Source organism: Oxyura jamaicensis, chromosome 1 (assembly GCF_011077185.1).
Source record: "Oxyura jamaicensis isolate SHBP4307 breed ruddy duck chromosome 1, BPBGC_Ojam_1.0, whole genome shotgun sequence".
NCBI classification, from domain to species: Eukaryota; Metazoa; Chordata; class Aves; order Anseriformes; family Anatidae; genus Oxyura; species Oxyura jamaicensis.
In genome coordinates this window covers 31,380,471-31,398,723 of record NC_048893.1, presented here as the reverse complement: position 1 = coordinate 31,398,723, position 18,253 = coordinate 31,380,471, and the positions used below count along the sequence as shown (strand labels likewise).

General features: G+C 35.0%; 1 protein-coding gene across 6 annotated transcripts in view; it reads left to right on the top strand.

Annotated features, from left to right (window-relative positions):
* Positions 1-18,253, top strand: part of ADAMTS20 (ADAM metallopeptidase with thrombospondin type 1 motif 20) — a 93,565-nt gene that overhangs the window by 31,550 nt on the left and 43,762 nt on the right. For 3 of the 6 annotated variants that reach the window (XR_004751371.1, XM_035328242.1, XM_035328278.1), the window contains 11 exons: positions 23-128; positions 1,164-1,310; positions 1,976-2,117; positions 3,299-3,403; positions 9,289-9,434; positions 10,812-10,993; positions 11,091-11,227; positions 12,421-12,538; positions 16,420-16,515; positions 17,782-17,948; positions 18,066-18,195. Coding sequence is in view for 5 of the 6 variants with exons in the window: in XM_035328242.1 (XP_035184133.1) it covers positions 23-128; positions 1,164-1,310; positions 1,976-2,117; positions 3,299-3,403; positions 9,289-9,434; positions 10,812-10,993; positions 11,091-11,227; positions 12,421-12,538; positions 16,420-16,515; positions 17,782-17,948; positions 18,066-18,195 (1,476 nt within the window). In the remaining variant the exon portion in view is untranslated. The remainder of the gene's footprint in view (positions 1-22; positions 129-1,163; positions 1,311-1,975; positions 2,118-3,298; positions 3,404-9,288; positions 9,435-10,811; positions 10,994-11,090; positions 11,228-12,420; positions 12,539-16,419; positions 16,516-17,781; positions 17,949-18,065; positions 18,196-18,253) is intronic. The other 3 variants (XM_035328249.1, XM_035328269.1, XM_035328262.1) reach the window with 3 other exon arrangements.

Genomic DNA, 18,253 nt, shown 5'->3' with positions numbered 1-18,253 from the left:
ATATAAGAATTCAATTTTGCAGGTTTGGCAGAGCTAGGTACAATGTGTGACCCACTACGCAGCTGTTCTATAAGTGAAGAAAATGGATTAAGTGCTGCTTTTACTATAGCGCATGAACTTGGACATGTGTAAGTACTTATTTCCCAGCAGGTAATTTTTTTTTTTTCGTTTTGAATACTACCAGTTTCCAGTGATGGGCTCTACTTTTCTAAGAGTGAGCAGTCTGCTACATCCTTTTAGAACAGTCGCTGTTTTTGCCCCTTGCAAAGTCAGGTCTGCCAGCCACCTAGAGGTAGAGAATCCATGAGACTTATAACCTGGCCACTTGATAAATCTGGATGATTGGAGATACTGGCCATACAGCCGTCTTCTGCCCTTTTGTCATATCAGCTGTTTGGGACACTGAGATGGGTATCGTAGGTGTGAAACATAGCCCTGTTAACTCCACTTGCATTCTCGCCCTGATAGGAATTTAAGGAAAGATGCAGAAACGTCACGCAGAAATATTCTTCTTTCTCTCTGATCCTTTCAGAATACAATAGAGTAACACAAAGAGAAATACTTTACATAGAAAAATAAGAGGAGATGACAGCATTTTATTTTATGAAGTGTACCTCATCAATGATGGCAGAAGGGTGCTATACTCTAGCTACATGAGGTGGAGGTAACCACAGTGTAGGTAACAAGGGCATTTCAGAGCTCAGTAGCTAGATTTTCATAATCCTTTAAGTTCATTTATAGACGTGCCATTTATCATATTGAAACTGAGTTACAAAGTATGGTGAAGTATTAGTTGCATATATATGATGTTGAGGTGCTCTGCAGTTTGTTATTGAACAATGAGAGTTATGATGTGAATGTTGGGGTAATCTGTTATGGTCAGTCTGGATATGACCTGCATATTCAGTTCAGTAGATGGTTATTTAATATGTCGTACTCCCAAAACGTTAGGATTTTTCTGGTGGACTAAAGAATTATGCAATTGTAAAATTCTTACTGGGTTCAGCATTATTGCCATAATGTCAGATAGCTGTAATAAGGGAGACCCATTGCTATGCTAAGACATTTGCAAACTCAAAACTGGAGCTTTTGCTGCTACAAGAGAAGTGTTTCAGTTAATTACTGCTGAATTTGTTTTGGAGTTTGTTTGTTTTGCTTTTTAGATTCAATGTGCCACATGATGACAGTTTTAAATGTAAAGAAGCTGGAATTAAACATCAATACCATGTGATGGCTCCAACTTTAAATTACCATACAAGTCCATGGACCTGGTCAAAATGCAGTCAAAAATACATCACAGAATTTCTTGAGTAAGTACCAGTATAAATACTATGCATTTTTTTGTTGTTTTGTTTTGTTTTTGATATTTGTGTAAATTTGAAAAGCATTTAAAAAGTATTGCTGAAGTACCACTTTTGTGTTGTTATTGGCTTTAACAACTGACTTGTAGGGCCTCAATCCTCCAGAAATGACAAGTATTTAACTCTTTGGATGATGAGTAGTTTCATGGCTTCAGTAAAGTTACCCTCAAAATGTAAAGCTAAGAGAATATATATATATTTTTAATATATATATTTTGTTAATATCATGGCCTTGGTTATTGAAAAACTCTTTAGTATGATTTTAATAGTCAGGCGCACTTTATTTTAGGGAGTTTTTATTTCAAAAAATGTTAAGTTAGGTATAATTTTAGTCAGTAACATTTTTTTTGTCATATTGTAAAAATGAGAAATGACAGTCAGAAAACAAAGACCCTAAGCTGTATTTGGTAGATATAACATATAATCCAGTAAAGAAAAATCAAGTGGCCTAGTTTATTTTATTAATTACAATTAATTAATTTCTTTATATAGTCATGTGTGTGTGCAAACCCATAATTGCATTGAGATATGCATGTGTAAGCGTAGTGTAAATATGCTCCCAATGAATTAATTAGGAATGATTAATTCACATTTTGTTCCTGTTTGTACAACAGTACTGGTTATGGTGAATGTCTTCTAGACAAACCTAGCGGAAGAATATATGAACTTTCCTCTCAACTGCCTGGATCGATGTATGATGTCAATAAGCAGTGTGAGCTTATGTTTGGTCTTGGGTCACAAGTCTGCCCCTATCTGGTGAGTGAACAATGCACTGATTCATGCTTAATAGGTACTAAAAACTGCTGAGAGGTAGGCTTAGAAATGAAATCTCAGTCATTCAATTTTAGGAATAATTTTATCCTGAAATATGTCAAAGTGCAGATTCTATTCATCTGAAGGGAAATTGTTCAGTGGAAAGTGTTTTCACATTGTAACCACTATATTACATTTACAACTTTCTTATCTGATTTAAGTACTTTTATAAATTTATAACTTTAAAATTTATATATTAATTGAAATATTTGCTCCAAATGTTTGGTCCAAAATACAGATTCCCTCTATTTTTACAAGTATTTCCATACATGTTAGAGTGTACAGTTTATGTGCTTAACCAAAAATTCTTTAAAGCAAAACTGGGATCTGGAAAGAAAATAATATAAAGATTTGAGAGATAAAGATTGAAACTTAGTTGCATTTCGAAAACTTAGTGTGGCCTGTTTGCCAGTACAATACATGATGACAAATAGTGTTACGGCTTCATTTGTTTCTGTCAAGATGTCACACAGAGATTTTGGATCAACTTGTAGAATACCTGTACTTGTTTTCCATGGCTTGTTGGAGCTATTAGAGGAGACAATTTAAGATCAGATTCAGACTGAATTAAGTAGAGCTGTTGTTGAGGTAAAGTACTGTTTAGGAAGAGTCAGGTTTTATAAGAATATTACAGAAAAGTAGAGGGATTCGAAGACCTGGGGATGGTTACTGAAGACTGCTTTGTAAATTTAGTTATCCATAAATGGCATTTGTCCATTAAGAGTCTTTTTAACAATCTGAAAAGAAGGTTTTTTTCTTATATTCTGGCCATTGAGTTTATAAAAATAATTCCAATTAGTGTCTTTGTCTGGACATTATTCTCATATCGTGCTGCATAGTATCAACCATAACCTTGTACATGCTTTTTTAAATTAAATAATCTACTGAATTAGAAAATAAAGTCATCTATTTATTTCTGATTAGGTCTGTTTCAAATTTTCCACTTTCCTGCTTAGTGTTATACAAAATCCATTCTGGGGGGGGTGAGAGAGGAGTTATGTGTGAACACTAATAGTACTAATAGCAACACATTAAACACATATATTATGAGATAAACAATGCAAATATCCCAACTGATATCTGAGGTACAACAAAGGTAATTGTTTTGTTTTTGTTTTTTGAAGAAACAATGCAAACGCTTATGGTGCACAAGTACAGAAGGAGTTCACAAGGGATGTCGTACTCAGCACATGCCATTGGCTGATGGAACGGTTTGTGGTGTGGGAATGGTAAGCCTTGGTTTTTCAAAGCTTGCATATGGCAAAGTCGTTGATGGAAAGCAAACATCCCAAAAGCATATTCCCCCAATTTCTTTTGTTGAGGCTGTTTGACTGAGCCAGAACTAATTAAGTATGAGTGACTTAGGTATAGGAGTACTCTTTTTTGGAAGAAGAGTTTGTATTAGACTCCTGGCTTTAGTAGATATTTGTGTATTATGTTTGTTTCAGACAAAATGTGAAAGCATGTATCAGTACCTTTTCATCTATTCCAGTAAGTACCTTAACCACACAACCTGCTTTGCCTACTGTAGATACTTGTTACTAGATTCAAGATACTTGAATCTGTTCAGGGCTAAAAACCAGAAATTCTCATCCATTTACACCATAAAGTGTTTTATTCGACCTGGCTGTATGAGAGACAGATTGAATTTTTTGAGACATAAAAAGGAAGAAATGGAAGCTGGACTTCTCTGCTTGTTGGTTTATTTCATCAAGAGTGTTTAGAGGATGAGACGTGGCAGCTCACTACTTCCTTATCTGGCATTTATTTTTTTTAATTATTTTTATTTTTTTGAATGCAGATCTTGATCTGTATCCTCTGAGAACATAGCCTGTCTTGGGCTTGGCAGGGGAGTCATGAATAACTAGATACTAGATGTAGTCAAGGCACTTATAATACCATGATAGAAACAGAAGTACTGGTGGATGGTAATTGAATCCAGTGTTAACAATGAGGATTTGAGGGTCTTAGTTTTGGATTTGCATGTAGCTTGGGACGTGAACAGAAATAAGATGCTCGAGTTCTTTGCTGATCTACTCTTTGGTTTCTCCCTGTCTCAGTTCACTACCAGCAAACAGAAATATTTTCTCACCCATCGAGGGACTGTGAAAATAAATATTTAAATATTTCAGAGACTTTGACATGCTCAGATATGACAGTGTTTATCTTAAGTCTGGCAGGTTTATTATGCTGAGCTGTTTGTAATAGTAGTGTGCTTTGCCAGCTTCAGGGGCTGTGGGAGCAATGTTAATCTTTGTCTTCTAATAATTTTATACATTCAAAGATGTTTTCAAAAATTCTGATCTAATTTCTATGTGTAATAAGCTATATTTCACTCAGTTATTACTAAAGTTCCCCCGATAACTTTTAATCTTCAAAGATTGCCTTTTTATTTTTTTTTGCTGTATTTGATAAGACATAAGAAGTGAGAAGTTTGAAAATACTGCCCTAATGGTTAACAATTTAGTGGGTAAACTGTGTCTCAAAGATTTCTTCTCTCCTGAAAATTTAAGAAAAGTTATTTGAAGGTTGCAATGGAAGCTTTGCTTGTTTACATCTGGTGATATAACAAGATATATAACGTTAAATCAATTTTTTCAGTCAGTGATTGATCAGAAAGGAAGTTCATAAGTTATATAAACTTCATATGTATCATTTAATTCAATTGACTCCAATTTGCTAACATCAGACTGTTTCTTTTTTATAATAATACAAAAACCTATTTTATGCAATTGCTGCAGTGAAACCAAACAGTTTTCTCTAGGAAGTGAAGAGCTAATTACAGTCATTACCTCTGAAAGATGTAAGAAAGAGCAGCAATTAATCTGACAAATTGTCATCTGTTTCTATCTAAGGGACAGTTCCTTTCAAGCTCAGTGGGTGAGTTTCTTTTGATTTTAGTGAGGTTAAGACATGGTGACTAGTAATTGTAACTAGTAGTTGTGAGCATGCTGAATACATTTATATTTGGTGCTTGTAGCATTTTTGCTGTGATAAATATAAAAAGATCTATTTAAGGCATTTGCAGTTCATTTCATTTTATTTGCAGTTTATTTGCATTTTAAGCTTAGATTTGACACGAGTTCACTTTCACAGTAATCTTGTTTTTCTTCAATTTGTGTGTCTGACTAGTGTATCTTGCTTTATGGAGTGCTCTATAACAGTCCTTATTTCTGTAATTTCCCAAAATATAAGAAGGTATAAATTTAATATTATCAGAGTCTCTCAAGAGGATGAGGAAACTGCTCTTTCTGAGCTCAGTGGAATATCTTCTCGTCATATGCCACCTGTCACCATGCAAGCTTTTTGAAAGAGGTTTCTTTAGTACGTGCACTCACCTGTGGAGCTCAATGACTTCTTAGTTTATGTAGTATTGCTAGTAGGTACGGGTAAGATTTTCTTATGTGACTAAAGGGAAAACTCAGCCCAACTTACTTCAGGGTCTTAGTAGAGAATAAAGAAAATAATTTATTCAAAATTTGAGAGATTCCGGTAATAATTCTATAGTTTTAGTATTATTAATTATCTAGAATTACTATTACAAAAATAGAAACCATTTACTGCAATCTGATGTCTAGTAAAACTCATTTGATTTGATCAAACTGTACTTTGTTCATCCTAGAGTTATCTGCAAAAATGAATTGTTCTTACTTGCTGGGCTTCTACCAAAGGTTGAAATTTTCTCTCTTTATCTACTTCTTTATACATTCTGATTAGTTAGATTTGACAGCAGCCTGTATGTAGCAATTCTTCTGTCTCTGAGAATGGTTTCTCACTCCATTGATACTCATGTTGTGTTACATCGCTTCAGGTGTTCTTCTTTGCTTTTTTGACTTCAAAGAGATCCGTAGGAAGTCTAAGCTTCTGCCAGGTTCTAACATCACACAGAACTTCCCTGAAGCAGGTGATACAGTCTTTAAATCCTTTGGCCTCATTGGTATTTCAGAGAGAAAATAATTGTAAATATATCTAGACATGCTGTACGTGAACATTTGCTAACTTTGCAGTGGTTAATTTCTGCAGACCATTGCTTGAAAATGTTTCTTTTTTTTTTTTTTTTTTTTTTTTTTTTTGTGAGACACATCCAAAGCTATTCATTCCTGGATTGTCTTCCTAAGGACAATAATATATGTAGCCATAACATAAAGTTATTATTTAAATGTAGTTTTTAGTTAAATGTTATTTTTATTGTGTATTGAGGCACAATGATATGAAAAATATTAAATGGTTAGTGCTTTTTTGTCTTTTCTCTTTAATCAAAGTTACCATGGGATTATCTTCATAATTAAGATCTATGCTGTATGATTAGTCTGAGGTAGGCTGCTCACTGGATGCGACAATGAATTTAGTATATCACGGAATCACAGAATCATTTGTCTAAGTGGATGTTCTTATTTTCAGTCTTCGTTCATTGCTCGTGCTCATTCATGCTGAATCTCTATAACTTCTAAGGTTCATACTCTTTTCCCATTTCTATGTAATTTGAGTCTACTTTAAGAGTGCTTATGCTCAGACTTCAGCTATAGGCCAGATGCTCTATAGTGAACAGATATTATGCTTCTGCATTGCCTTTACTGGTTATCTGTTTTGTGACACCAGGTATGCCCACTTTCCTTTCACACATTCAGTCCACCACAGCTTTCTCTTCCTGTTCTATCCACTGGCTTAGTCATTCTCAGAGCTCTGTCAGGGTATCAGGAGTGAAGAAATCATATTTTATCAGAAAAAAAAAAAATCAGAGCAATATAACTGGATATTTCAAAAGCAAAATACAGACTATAATGTCCACTTCTGCGACACTTTGTCTTTTTCATGTCCCCCAAGTACTTTTCTGTTCTGTTCAATCATCTTCTTTTCTTTTAGCAGCATCAGCAGCTACCAGCAATATCCATGGAAACATGGTGGTGTTTCAAACCAGATAATCTATTTTTTTCCAAGCCTTCTTTTCTGCATGGCTACACAGGACTCTGATTCATGAAACTATGTCCTCTCACACTCCACTGTCTGTGTCTCAATCTTTGCCCCAAGGTCTTCAAAAGCCACGGCGGTAGCTCTGGAGAATGCAGGCTGCAAGAGTGAACTTGGAGTCCTTTTCCTGTTGAATCATACCAAGCTCTGTATGAAGTCCTTGATTTCTGAAGAGCTCTGATGCTTTTCTGTGTCCATCTATCATCTTGATTTAGTCAAAGTTGATCATAGCCTGACAACACTTTCATAATTTCTTTCAAACTTTCTTTCCTGAAACTTATCAAGCACACTAGCTATGAGATACACTGGAAGTACCTGAAATCAGTTACTGTCCTGTCATAGTTTAATCCATAAGTATCAGTCAAGCTACTTCTTGTAAGCAGGCAATGAAGAAATATGAATACGGGTACCTGTAGGTTCATTGATCCCAAACTTAAACCGTTAACCCTCCCTCTCCTATCTGCAGATATAATAATTGCATGTGGATTTGGGTCAGACTTACTGCCTTTTTGACAGAAAAACTACTCTTGACCCTTGCTGAAGCAGAGTTGCCACTTGCTGTAATCAGTATGTTTGGAATTACAAGTGATAGCCATTTCACATGATGCATGCATTATATTTGCCATAACAAATGTAGGAAAAAAAATGTTAGTGATTATATTTAAGTTTATGAGAGTTCTGTGTATCAGTGTTCTCAGTGAAGCAGTGATTCAAGGAAGCAAAGAGGAACATCTGGAATGCGTCTGGTGCCTGAGTTTTCTACTGTGACTTCATCATGTTGCTTCTGTAGGAATGTAGCAAAATAATAGCTGAGACAAGTTTGTTGAGTAAGCTATTAAAATCCCAGATGTGAACATGTGCTTTGCATTTTTATGGATCAAAATAATGCTGTTGTGGGTATAAAATTTCATTTTACAACTCTGTCTTTTTCTGAACTCTCCCTTCAAGTTATTGTAAATGTTTTTGTGGATGGAAGAAGAACCTAAACTCTAGGTCCTATTCTCATGTTTGGATGGGGTATTTCTTCAGTGAAGTGGGGTTTAGAATCCTCAGCCCAAAGCAGTAAAATATTATTTTGTAAGATGTTAATGACAATTCTTGGAAAGGCAAGATGTTAATGTTTTTCATGTTTACCTTGCACTTTCACATAGTGTCACCATATCTTTTATGTTTGTAATTGTTTTACCTTCTACAAGTACTAGAAGGTTGAGGTACAAAAGTACCCTAAAGGCATCTAAAAAAAAGTAATAAAAGGTAACAGTAAGCACTGCGGTGATATGCAGATGCCCACTGAAAGCATGGTGTCTTTTTGGTGTTAAGTCACAACATTAGTCTGATTGACAATGATTAGGCAAAGTATCGCCAGCAGGTCAAGGGAGGTGATCCTTCCCCTCTGCTGAGCACTGGTGAGGCTGCGTCTGGAGTGCTGGGTCCAGTTCTGGGCTCCCTAGCACAAGAAAGAAATGGACATAATGGAGAGAGTCCAGCAAAGGGCTGTGAAGATGATGGACTGGAGCACCTCTCCTATAAGAAAAGGCTGAGAGAGCTGGGGCTGTTCAGCCTGGAGAAGAGAAGGCTCAGGGGGGATCTCTTCTTTATGTATGTAAATATATACGTATTTTACATACATATATATATTCTATTATCAGGTAAATATATATTTATATAATATAATATATAATTTAATATAAATATATTTATATTATATAAATACCTGAAGGGAGGGTGCAAAGAACATGGAGCCAGGCTCTCTTCAGTCATGCCCCATGCCAGAACAAGAGGCAGTGGGCACAAATCTGTTTTTCAAGTTTGTGTATGAAAACAGATCAGGAATCCAAGAGCAGGATTTTGAGGTTCTAGTATAGGCATTTGAGTAAATAGCAAGATTTCACGATATACTCAGCTTCTGGTGGCTTTTCACAGAAAGGATTTCCAAGGAATTTTGTAGAGAGGCTTTTTCAAAGGATTCTAGACAGCATTTTTGAAAATGCTGATAACCCTGAGAGCTTATACCACTGGGTAAGATACCATATAGAAATTTGAATGTTAGAAAATGTCCAGACCCAGGTTAAGAGTAGGGTTAATTTTCTTTCATATATAGTAAGCTTTTGCTTTACTTACAAATTTTGCTTTGTCAACTGTGCAGCACTGCCGCCATGGAATTTGTGTGAGCAGAGAAATGGAGACACGTCCTGTAGATGGAGAATGGGGGCCATGGGGACCTTACAGCTCGTGTTCAAGAACTTGTGGAGGTGGAATCAAGAGCACGACCAGGCTGTGTAATAGACCGGAGTATGTTTTTTGCTGTTCTTTTACATTAGAGCATAATGAAGGTATTACAACATAATGGATTCATTCAAAACAAAATTAAGGTATTATGGTTGCATAAATTTGTTCAAAGCTCCAATAAGCAAATGCTTGTTTCATCAATGTTTGAAAAGAGGGCTAAGTTTAGATACTCCAAAATGCAGGGAACTTTTAGATTACTTTTGCCTCACATTTATCATTCACATTTATAGATAGATCTGAGGACTTACTTTTTTTTTTTTTTTTTTTTTTTTTCTAAATGTTGATGGTTTATTTAAACTTTCTGATACTTTTTATGGACTGAAAGCTGCAAAATGAAAATAGATAGGTTGCCAGGTAATCTTTTTAGCGAAACACTTGATTTGTTTAGATTTGAGGCCCTTTGACAGCATCACCACCAGTAATGTTCACAAGGAACACTGGTTACAGTAGGGTCATTTACAACTTCGCTTTTTAATAAGACACTTCCACTGACTGAATAATTCCATGTGGGTTTCATTCACTGTAACAAAGGTCAGTGAGAACTTTACCCTTAACTTCTACAGAACAAGAGCCACAGCTATGGGTATCGTTTTTATTTTTACGAAGTAATGTCATCTTGGTATTATCTGCAGGATAAATGAACCTCAATCAAATCACCCCAGGTTATTATTTTTTTTGATGAGTAGGCAAGATTCCTATTACATATGGCTGTGTCAGTCTTAGTATCTGGTAATATCAATATGCCATTGCATTATTTATTTTCTTTTCTCCCCAAGAATCTGATAATACTGAACAGGATTTTAAGTTAGGAAATGTCTGTTAGACTTAAGAGTAAATGGTCTGTTGTCCACAATTCTCCCTTTTTAGACCTTTTGATCTACAAACCGAAACTGACATTAAGGCTAAAGAGAAGAGTGTACCAGCTCTTAATTTTATCTTCTTTGTTGTCACTCTTTAAAATAATAATTTAAAATTACTGAGGGAGGTGATGCTTCGGTGAAAATAGGGCTAAGTTGATGGAAGCATTGAAGTTAATAATGCCTTTTACCAGGCAAAATTATGATGAATATAAGAGAAATTAAAAAAAAAAACATTTAATATAATAGACATTAAAGATATTAGACATTAGCATCAATAACTTGATTACCACCTTCCCCAGCAGTAATCTTTTATGTGGATTTTTTATTTTCTTCACATGGGTACAAATGTACACCCAGTGCAATAGAAGATACGGGGTTTGGGCGGGGAATGTCAGTGCAAGTCTGACAGAATGCTGCATGAGATTTTCCCTTTTAGATCAGTAGGTCAAACCACTTTTCATGGAAAACAGGAATTTTAGAAACAGAGAGAGAATGTTTTACATTTAACTGTTTTTATTAGACCAAGAAATGGAGGAAAGTACTGTGTTGGCCGCAGGATGAAATTTCGATCATGTAATACTGATTCATGTCCAAAGGGCAAAAAAGATTTCCGGGAGCAACAGTGCTCTGAATTTGATGGCAAACACTTTAACATCAATGGTCTTACGTCTGCTGTTCGCTGGCTTCCAAAATACAGTGGTAGTAAGTGATTATATATTTTTTTCAATTATCAAAATAAAAATGTTATTTTAACTAAAGTCCTAAAACAGTCAAGAAACCTGTTGGATTTTCTTTCCAGTTTCTATGAAAGATCGCTGTAAACTTTTTTGCCGAGTTTCTGGAACAACTTCCTACTATCAGCTGAAGGACAGAGTTGCTGATGGTACTCCCTGTGGAGCAGAAACCAATGACCTTTGTGTTCAAGGCTTATGCAGGGTATTTAAATCTAAACTTACTAATTATTAAAATCAATTTTAACAGATGGTTAAAAAGTTACTAAATAAATATACATCCAAAATAACCATTACTGAAAGTATGTAAAGCAATATGTTTTGAATTTACCTCAGTTAATTTTAATCCCTACCAAATTAAGATCTGGAAATGGAGGCAATTAAGTGAAGAACATAGAGCTGACTCTGAACACCCACAGTGTGTTCAGTCTTATTAAACCTGATGTGTGAGAGGGTTAATATTGTCCACATGAACTGAGAGAAGCTGATCCAAAATTGGCATTAAAGGGAGTAAAGAATCATGCTATCTGATTATTACCATCATATTTCTGCTAGCAAAGAAGTGAAAAACTAAAATATCTGAGGGTAGATAGATCACACATTTATGGTTTCATTGCAAAATCAGGTGGAATGGACCCTTGAAAGGAATCATTTCAGCATCGTTTGTTTAATAGCAGTTAATACAAGTGCCACAAGATTTTGTTAGAACACGTATATTAAAAAAAATCAAGACATTTGTTGTCCATCCCAGGTAGAATCATAGAATCATTAAGGTTGGAAAAGACCTTCAAGGTCATCTGGTCCAACTACCAATGTCACCCACTAAACCATGTCCCTAAGCAGTGAAACTGGCTAAATTCAGGATGAGGAGAAAATGTACCCTTTTTTAGAGTATATATCAAGAGAAAATAGGAAGTCCTGTTTATGATCATGTAAAAAAGAGAAGATTAAATAAAGATACATAAATGAAGTGTTCTTACGCTAGTCTACAAATTTTCCTTTTCTTGTTTTGTTGTAGTGACAGACTTTAATAGAATTGATGTCTATATAAAAATACATACTGATTTTAGGATTCAAAGACTTTTTAATGCAAATATACCTTAAAGTTGATACGCTGTGTTGATTTTTTTATACAAAGTCTTTGCATGCTGTTATGTATTCTTGTACAGTTCTTGGCATATTAAGTGTATTTGGATTATACGTTCTTAGTACAACACAACTACTGTGTTTTGCCTGTACGTTACAGCACCTGAAAACATAAAAGGTTTTTCATGAATTGCCAAGGAAGACTAGATATATACAGTGAATAAAAATGTTTTTGGGGAGTGGGAAATTTACATTGTATGTTTTCATTGCTTTACGTTGGGCTGAATGAAACGGGATTGTATTTTCTTGTAGCAAGCAGGCTGTGATCATGTTTTGAATTCCAAGGCAAGGAGAGACAAATGTGGAATCTGTGGTGGTGACAATTCTTCATGTAAGACTCTTGCAGGTACTTTCAACAGTGCTCGTTATGGTATGTTTTGCTTTTCTTTTTTTTTTTTTAATCTTAATCTTAATGTACGTTTCAGTATGGCTTAGAGATGGTATTATCTGTTTGAGGAAGTGGAATCTCAGTGTATGTTCTTTAGGGCCCCTACCAACAAAAAAATACCTCTGATTGTCAGTCACACGTGCCCTCAAGGATGCAGAGGCAAGCGCTGTGACACACTGACCCATTCAAGGGGCAAAAACCAATCTGTTCTAAGGTCAAAACAAAAGACATTAAAAAAGATATGATGAGGGCAGAAGTACTTTAAAGGGAAGAATGCTTCCTGCTGTGCATGTTGTGATCTCTCTTATCTGGAAGTATCTCCTTTTGGTTGTGTAAGGAGATATCAAGAGGGCTGTGGTGTGAGCAGCTGGTGAGCTTTCTTTTTCCCTTTAGTGAAAGCCTGTGAAATGTGACCCTTTTCTTTACAGAGAATATGGGCAGCAACATTTATGTTCTTTTCTCTTCATTGGCATGTAAGGAGTGAGAAAGTCTTCTGGAAATCTCTGGTACTTTATATTTCTTTGATTTAATTTCTCTAATAGAGCTACCAATAGTTCTTGTACATGTAGTCCATTCTGGGAAGTATGGAGAGACTGTCATATGTATGTATCAGTGCAGGTCAATAGTCAGAGTGTAGAACATTAGGACAGAAGTCTCTGGATTAATATCATATTCCAAAAGGCCTCTTCATGTGGCTTCATTGGTTGAAAGAGACCACAGGCGAAGTGACACCTGGAGAGATGCCAAATAGGATCTTCACAGGACAAAGGAATTACAAAGGGATTGCTAGTCAAAGAGGAAAGTATGCCCAGTATCCTGATGGATTTTTTATTTCCTGGCAGAGGGCTTGTACCATGCAAAAAGTACCAAAAAGCTTAAGGGTGGGCTGTAAGTACCCCTCCTATACAAATACACGCAACTTTTCTTGTGTTTGTCCTGAGATGCTGGAAGAAGACACAAACAACTATTGTTATTGGAGACTGGATTTCTGAATGTGTGAAAACTCTGCAGGAAAATTATGTATGATTTTGATAACTCTGAGTAAAGGACTGTCAGTTTTTTGTTTTCCACCACTATGAAAGATCTTTTCATTTACGAGTATCACATTAATTATGTCACAAATATATTTAATACAAATAAGCAGTATACTGAAACTGCCATTCATTTAAATATGGTTGACATTAACACTGTTGTTTATCAGCTTTGTGTCATCTCGGATTTATTTTCTCCTAAGTGAAATTAATTCTACCAAGTAATGAAATTTTAATTTACTGTATTTTTTTAACAAAATGATTCTTCTAAAAAAATCTCTATCATTTTATATCAAGTAGTAAATTATGAATAATGGAAGCTCATTTTTTTTCTTTTTATGACATAAGGTAGTCTGATTTGAAAGCAACTGTTTCATTTGTTTTCCCATATACTTTAACTGACATAATGTAGGACTATATATTCTGAGGGAAAAAGTCAGGAGTTCATACTTATATTGGGAAGCTAGATGACTGTATTCTCTGTGAAGAGTATGATAAAGAAAATTTCCCAACCTGTTACCACAGAAAGTATGGAGGGTCCTGAGTTCTTTCCATATGTTCCTTGAACAACTGCTGGCTGGAGCCACTGCTGGGTGTCCTTCAGTTATTGTGGGCTTTCACTACAGTGTAATTCAATATGTTTCATGTTTTGTTCTCTAAGATTCTTTATAAATATAAGATTTTGTTCTCTAAGATTCTTTATAAATATTGCCATCCTGGCTTTTTTTTTTTTTTTGCTAAAAATACTCATTTGAATATTTCTGTGGCTTAGCTGGTCTTCAACAGGGCATGAGAACAAAATTCAGTACGAAAAAAAAAAAAAAGATGAAAAAAAGTTTATTTTTTCTTTTTAAAATTTTATTTTTAGGATCAGGAAAACCTTGTTTTAATATTTTGGTGGAGTTTTTATACTCAGTTGAATGATTTACATTCTGTTTGCATCTTGGAGTTATATAAAAGATGATACTGAACTACACTACTGGTTAGTAAGCTATAACATAAGGGATTATCACTCAGCTGTGCTCAGGCAGGAGTGCAGCACTGCAAACAAGAGGTTGTAGCTAGCCAACCACTAAACTCTGTTCATGGGAGGTCTATGACATCCCCAGGCTAATGACTGAAAACACTGTCTGAGGAAATGTTCTTGTCAAAGAGTCCTGAGTTAGGCATCACTCAATAATGATGCCGGTCTGTGAACCTAGTCTTTTTCTTTTAACTGTAACTGGTCTTGTTCCATACTGTCACAAGCCATTTTACTGAGGCAGAATCTGGGATGAGACAAGAGCAGTCGGGGCTTCATACAGTTATGATGATGATTGTGATGTTGTCATTAAGTGTTTAGACAGCAGTGAAACAATCATAAGCATTCATTACAATGAAACGCTAATTTGCTTAGCTCCCAGTTTAGGAAATGGTCATCTCATTATGTGCTCTGCCTATTATTGCATCAGACTAGAGTATGTGATGATTTCCTGGAAAATTGTCTTTCTCACTGCCTTAGTACATGATCTGGTATCCTGTCCTATATGCTAGGCAGTTTTATTTATAGTTTCCTTGCATATCTTGTCTTCTGTCTTCCTATTACCACAAGGTTTTCAGTGTGTGTGGTGAGGAGCTTTTTAGTGTGTTTTGGTTTTCTTCCCAGTAATTTTGGAAGATTTACCAAACATTTATCCAGCGCAAGCGGCATGCCAATTTGCAATTGCTGTGCTGCCCCCAGCTGGTAACTGTGATGGACCTGTGATTAGATTAAATGTTCATTTTAAATGCATGACATAGTTTTATTAGATTAAAAGCACTGGGAAGTTAGTGAATTAAGAAATTGAAAAAGGATATTGCCATTTAATTTGCATCCCACATATATGAGTCAACTAACTAAAGTTAAATTCAGTCAAGTCTTCAAAACACAGCAAAACAAGTGGCAATGTTAGCAAAGATTATATTAATGCTTTAGATTGTGTGTTTGTGTTTATTATTGTTTCCTATGTTTGCCATATTCAGTTGTTCTTAGACATAGGGATCCTTTTAAATTTATAATTAGTATGTGTGAGAAACAACTTTTTCTTTTTGCTTATGTGTATGTACAGGTCAACAGTTCTAATACACAGATCTTAGTGCATCTATTTTGATACCTCAAGACCATCATTCTCATTGGAGGTATTATAGGAAACAAATGCTCATTAGTGAAGCATTTATATTTTAGAGGGCACACACTAGGGTAACACTTTGTGTTGGAGAATGTGGATCTGGCATGGCTTGTTTATCCAACACACCTACATCTATTGCAGCACTGCACTATTTGAGTATTTATGACTTGTTCTTTAGAGTGTTGTCATGTCTCTTGTAAGGCAGAGAAAAACTAACCCAATTGTACAGACAAGGAATGGAGGTACCTTAGTTTAAGTGACTTATTCAGGTATCATTCAGAAAGTTTTGTTCTTAAACTCTGAGCAGCCACCATGTTTCCTGAGTCCCACATATCTGACTGCTCTTTAGAGTACTGCTAGCTCTCAAGAGATTTTTCTGAATAGGTTTAGCTCATGTTAGTGTCGAAGAACAGAATTCACATTGCTGAACACAGGAATCATTTTTAATTGTCCCTTGAGTTATGAAAATAAGTTTCAGTTCAACTGATTAAAAAAAAAAAAAAGTAAACGAAATTTAATATGCATAAAAATACTCACATTTCCTTCCTAAACATGAGGGTATTCAGCAGCAGTAGTTGCTGGTGCACTCTAGGTTTTTGTCAATAAAACTAGTTGAACTTATACTCCTATCTACTAGTACTTAAGTATTTTTTCTGCAATTAATTTGTGAATAATTACATTGCAGGTTACAATGTTGTAGTAAAGATTCCCAAAGGAGCAACGAACATCGATATTCGGCAGCACAGCTACTCAGGGAAACCGGAAGATGACAACTACCTTGGTAAAAGCCTCCTGTGTATAACTCTGATAGATAGTTCTTGCGCTTTTGCCAGAGGTCTGCTCTAAACACACAGTCACAAGTCTGATAAAGTCTTTAGAGTAAATATGTAATCATTATCATCATTTGCCTGATTCTCTCTGTAGATGTTAGTTTTAAGAAAAATGAGATGATGATAGAGTTCTAATTCCTAAATGTGTGTTCAGTTGTCAGAGGAGAATTAAAGCACGTTGTAAGATTTTGTCAATTTTTGACTTTGTGGTGGCCATGTTAATTAAATCATCATGAGTCAACTAAAGAATAATGCAGGCATTTGTGTTTTCAAACTTTGGAAGCATGTGGTTTATTTACAGATGAAGCAGTCATCAAACATCAGTCATTTCACATTTCTGCTTTTTCTGTCATGTCTGAGTATAAAGATCACATTTTGATAAATTTCTTGATAAATTTGCAAACATGAGAGAAACAAAGAACATGTGAACCATACCAAGTGAATTGTACCAAAAACCTTGGTTGTCTAATTTTGCAAAATTTATGTTACCTCTGAAGTGCCTGAAAGTATATTGATGCATAATTTCCTTTTTTCTTTTTCAATTACCATTCTACTCAACAGACTTCAGAGCATTCTTTTTTTTTTCTTGCTGCCTGATGCCCTGCTGTTGCTTGTGCATCTCACACGATACAGAAAAAACCCTCACTCCCTGATACATAGCATGCCTTTACTAAATATTTTACTTATTTTTACTTTGTTATTTATCTTCATTGTTATAATAAACTGTTTATTATTTTTTAAATTGTAAATGCCTAATAATTTACTTTATTTTTACTTCTAAATTTCTTTTAGTAAGTAGCTATTTAGTTAGCCACTTAACTAAAAATACTTCTAGTAAGTAGAAGAATGTGAACTGTAGAATTGGGCACAAATATGAATAATACTTGTTCTGTTCTCCAGCAGAACCTAACCAAATTTAAGAGTGATGACTGTAGTCAGCTTTCAGCAGAACAAATATTATTATAGTAAAGTGTTATTGCAGAGAAAATCCATGACAACTGCTCAGGTGAAAGCTACTGATGATTGGAATTAAATTCATAAACATTTAGAAACTGTTCACTAGAACTATAAAAACTTACACATGGACTAAAAGAGTGTTGATGCAAAGACATTTTTAGGAATTTTGATTGATATAACCTTTTAATCAAAATAGTTGCTTTACTTCCAATAATGTTTTTTTTTTTGTTGTTGTTGTTGTTTTTGTTTTTTACTTACAGCGTTATCTGATATTCATGGAAATTTCATCTTGAATGGAAATTTTGTTGTAAGCATGTCAAAAAGAGAAATCAATATACAAGGAGCCATTTTTGAGTACAATGGTTCAAATAATACAGTAGAACGAATTAACAGCACTGATAGAATTGAAGAAGAGTTAACCTTACAGGTAAATGTTTACTTTTTTTTTCGTAAGTTTAAAAATTTTCTACGCAGTCATTGTGTTCATTATCTTATTTCATGCTCAATTTCACTGAAAAACAGTTATCATTTTATCTCAATTAAGGTTTTGTGTGTAGGGAATTTATACAACCCTGATGTGCGTTATTCATTCAATATCCCAATAGAAGACAGAAGTGAGCTGTTTACGTGGGATCCTTATGGACCCTGGCAGGACTGCAGCAGGATGTGCCAAGGTACTGTGAATTCTTTTGTCAGCAGATCCAAAGACCTGATGGCATTTAGGAAGGGACT